This window comes from Poecilia formosa, unplaced genomic scaffold (genome assembly GCF_000485575.1).
Source record: "Poecilia formosa unplaced genomic scaffold, Poecilia_formosa-5.1.2 Scaffold489, whole genome shotgun sequence".
Lineage (NCBI taxonomy): Eukaryota > Metazoa > Chordata > Actinopteri > Cyprinodontiformes > Poeciliidae > Poecilia > Poecilia formosa.
Window position 1 is genome coordinate 42,169 of NW_006800428.1, and position 3,921 is coordinate 46,089.

At 42.0% G+C, this 3,921-nt stretch overlaps 1 protein-coding gene across 1 annotated transcript in view; it reads right to left on the reverse strand.

Annotated features, from left to right (window-relative positions):
* The window catches only part of onecut2 (one cut homeobox 2), a 30,565-nt gene extending 28,364 nt beyond the window's left edge, over positions 1 to 2,201 (reverse strand). The window contains exon 1 of the mRNA XM_007578697.2: positions 1,065 to 2,201. Within this exon, the coding sequence (XP_007578759.1) occupies positions 1,065 to 2,106 (1,042 nt within the window). The 5' untranslated portion in view covers positions 2,107 to 2,201. The remainder of the gene's footprint in view (positions 1 to 1,064) is intronic.
* Positions 2,202 to 3,921: the final 1,720 nt, after the last annotated feature.

Genomic DNA, 3,921 nt, shown 5'->3' on the forward strand with positions numbered 1-3,921 from the left:
AAGTAATTAATTTTATTCTAAAGCAGGGTGTACAAACTTTTTGTTAGATGCGCCAAAATTGTCGAGTCAATAAAAAAATAAAACACAACAAATAAAGTTTTTTTTGTTTGTTTTTTGATTTTTTTTTTTTTTAGAAAAGGGATGTTATTGATTGTAGAAACACAATTTACATTTGACGTATTAAATATAATACATTTAATCTCAGGGTTTAGGTCGTTTTCTTTCAAAATGTTCTTTACTTTTAGCCAAGCATTTACTTAAAATATTAAGAAAAAATTTATTTGGATGCAGCAAATTTGACTTTTCAGCTCAAGGGTCTGGATCGACATGATTCTTTGTTATAAAAGACGAATGTTTGTTTTGTATTTAACAGATTGTCACCTTCCTAAAATACTGGGAAAAGTAATTATTTGCTAAAACATGATTTACACAAATAAAAAAACTTTTTTTTTTGCCAAATAAGCGATTTTTTTAGTGGCAACCAAAAGATGTTTCAAGCAACAAAAAGAAAAAAAAACACTTTTTGGCAAAAAACAAAGTTTGTTTGTTTGATTGTTTGGTAGCCAGAAGTAATTTTGGCAAAACAAAAGGAAAGAAAGAAATAATAATCTCTTTTTTTGCCAGAAGATGAGTTAGGCAATAAATAAATACATAAATAAATAACATTTTTGTCAAAAAAGTTTTTTTTTGTTTTGTTTTGTTTTGTTGCAGCCAAAAGTGATTTTGGCAAAATTAGATAAATTAAATAATTAATTAATGCCTCTTTTTTGTCAAACGATGGCAAAAAAATTCACTTCTGACAAAAAATAACTTAGGCCATTACTTCAGGAAGTTGACGATTCGTCAATAATAATTTTCATTTTGATTAAAATTGGAAAAAAGTTAATTGAAAAAGTGAATTAACAAATGTATATTTTCCTTTAACTGAAGTCAGGGGGGCACAATAACAAAATCAATCCTGGGGCCACCAATTCGCTTTGGACGCCCCTGTTCAAAGATCCAGAACTCCCCAGAAACTCCAGCTTTTTCCTCCAGGTTTCTCCGGGTTGCTCCGGGGTTCCTACCTGCCAGTCTGAGCGCCGACATCCGCTGGAACTCGGGCTCCTGCAGCCACTTCCACATCCTCCGGAAGGTCTCCCGGCCGGACTTTAGTTTACTCCAGGGCTTGGGGTTCCGCAGCAGGTCGGACAGCGTCCCCTGGGAGCGGCACAGCACCCGCTGGGCGAAGATGGCCTGCGGGATGCTGTACCTCTTCAGCTCCGCGGTGATCCTCTGCGCCACCTCCTTGGTGTTGATCTCCTCCAGCTGCCCCGACCCGCCGCCCCCCTGCGTCCCCGAGGAGGAGGGCGGTCGCTCCCGCGTGGACGCCAACACCGGCCCGTGCGACGGCGACTGGAGGTGCGGGTGGGGGTGGTGGCCCGGGTGGTGCATCCCGTTCAGGTGCGGCATCATCCCGGCCGGCGGGCCACCCAGGCCTCGGTGCTGGTGGTCGAAGTTCAGCATCTTGTCGTGGGTTGCGTGCGAGCTGGAGCCGTAGTTGTGGAGCCCCTGCTGGGTGTTGTGGATGGAGCCGAGGCCGTTACCCAGCACCGGGGACAGGCTCTGACCCATCCCGGACATGTGGTCCTTATACGGGGTGTAGATGTTGTTCATCCCCGGCAGCCCGCGCTCGTCCCGCATCAGGGTGAAGCTCCCGCTGACGTTCCCGGGCAGCCGCTGGTGGTGGTGGTGGTGGTGGTGGTGGAACTTGTCGGACACGGTGGAGATGGGCGGCAGCGGCTGGAGCGGGGTCAGCGTGGTGTAGGTGCCGCTCATCCCGGGGGACGTCGCGTCGCACGGGACGCTCATGGCGTGGTGCAGCGGCAGCGACAGCTCCGGACGGTACTCCCCGCTGCCCTCCAGGATCATCCCGGACACCATGGCCGGCCGCGGCGCCAGGTCCTGGTGGATCCGGAGGCCCGAAGAGCCGCCGCTCATCAGCTCCGCGTCAGGGGCCACCCCGCCGTGGAGGCTGCCGAGGCCGTCCATTGTCATGTCCGGGTTCATGGCGTACGCGTCCAGGTCCTTGGCCAGGCATCGATAGGCGTTAGTGTAGGCAGTCTTCATTCATCTGTCCTCTCAGTCCATTGGGTCGAGCGGAATTATGTCTCCTGCTGCTCCTCCGGGATGGGTCAGAACCGGTACTCTCCCCGTCCTCCTCCTCCGCCGGCTCCAGCTCTTTGTGTGTTTCTCTGGATCAGACGGGCCTGTGCGGCGGCTCCCCCATATCCAGCCCTCTCCTCCTCCGGTGCTGCTCTGCTCCTCGGAGCGGAGCTGTCCACGGTCCCTACCCGGCCGCTCAACCCACCCTGCTGCGGGAGGAGGCGGGGGACGAACCGGGCTGCCGCTCCGAGGAGGCGCGAACTGGAATGGCGGCTCTGCGGACCAATCAGAGCCCAGGAGGGAGATGTGGAGGGCGTGGCTATATGCGGATCCGACCAATCAGCGAATTGAAGAGAAGCAGCATTTACAGCGTGACTTTTCACTGTGGGGTGAATTTACACACAATTTCTGTTCATTTTCAGAGTGGGGTAGTTACGACGGAGTATTTGGGCCGCGATAAGAAAGTAAAATAAATCAAATTACAATTTATTTTTTTAAATTTTACAACAATAAACTCGTTCGAGAATAAAGTAGTTCAGTTTTATGAACCTGTTCAGTTTGGGGAAGTAGTTCACCTTTGCGAATCTATTATTCATTTTTTGGAATTGTTCAAAGTTGGGAATCTCTTGAGAGTTAGGAATCTGTTCAGTTTTAGGAATCTGTTCAGTTTTAGGAATCTGTTCAGTTTTAAAGTGTTTCAGGAGTTTAAATCTTTTTGTCCTCCTGGAGATCTTCTCCTCTTTTTTCTTTTCCTCAGATAAATATTTATATCAAAAGATGCACAAATATCAACTCACTAAGAAAATACATAACTGAAGAATTTCAGATAAAGTTAAAAATGCCTCCATTTCTGTGGATGTTTATTTTGTGCACATTTTAGTCTAATAAATACAATAAAGAATAAATGGAGATCAAATTCCAGGTTTAGCATTTAATTTACTGTCTTAATTAAAACAGAAAAAGAAAATGGAGTGCTGATGTAAAATCAAAATTATTGCAGAAAAAACTAGATTTGGATAAACAAAATATGAAATTGAATGGAATACTGTCATTTTTTTAGTATATTTCAGTTATTATATCTGTGATTATTTCAAATAAGAGATAATCTGGCCATTTTTCCCCTCAACTGACTGAAAGTTTCTCTTTACAAATATAAATGCACAGCTTGCAAAATTAGAGCTAAAAATTGTTATGATTCATTATATTTAAACTGAAATATGTGGACTTTATGAAAATATATAAAGATACTTTAAAGTCTGTAAATAAATTTAGTTTTAAAAGCAGTTCTGTATATTTTTAAAGGGTTTAAAATCAAATAAATTAAATTTGTTATGTAGAAAAAATGAATAATCCTCCTCCTGCCTTTAATTATTATAATTCAATAAAAATAATATTTTTTTACTAATATAAAAAGTTATATTTGTAAATTTTTACATATTTGTTTTTAAATTGCAGCTTGCAACACATTTAGTAAATATTATTGTTATTATTTACTGGAATATGTGAATTTTATGAATATATTAGTTTAAAAATCATATTTGTTACAAATATAAATGCACAACTTCCAAAATTAGCGATAAACATTATTGTTGTTATATTTACTGGAATATGTCACATTTAGGAGAAGTTAAAGCTTTTAGATAAATACTTTTAAAACGTTGTTAAAATTCATTTCTGTTTGACTTTAATTGGTTTAAAATCAGATTAATTCAGTTTAAAATGACGAAGAAAAATAAATAATCCAGCTTCTTTCTTGATTTCAGTCAAGAAAGAAGCTGG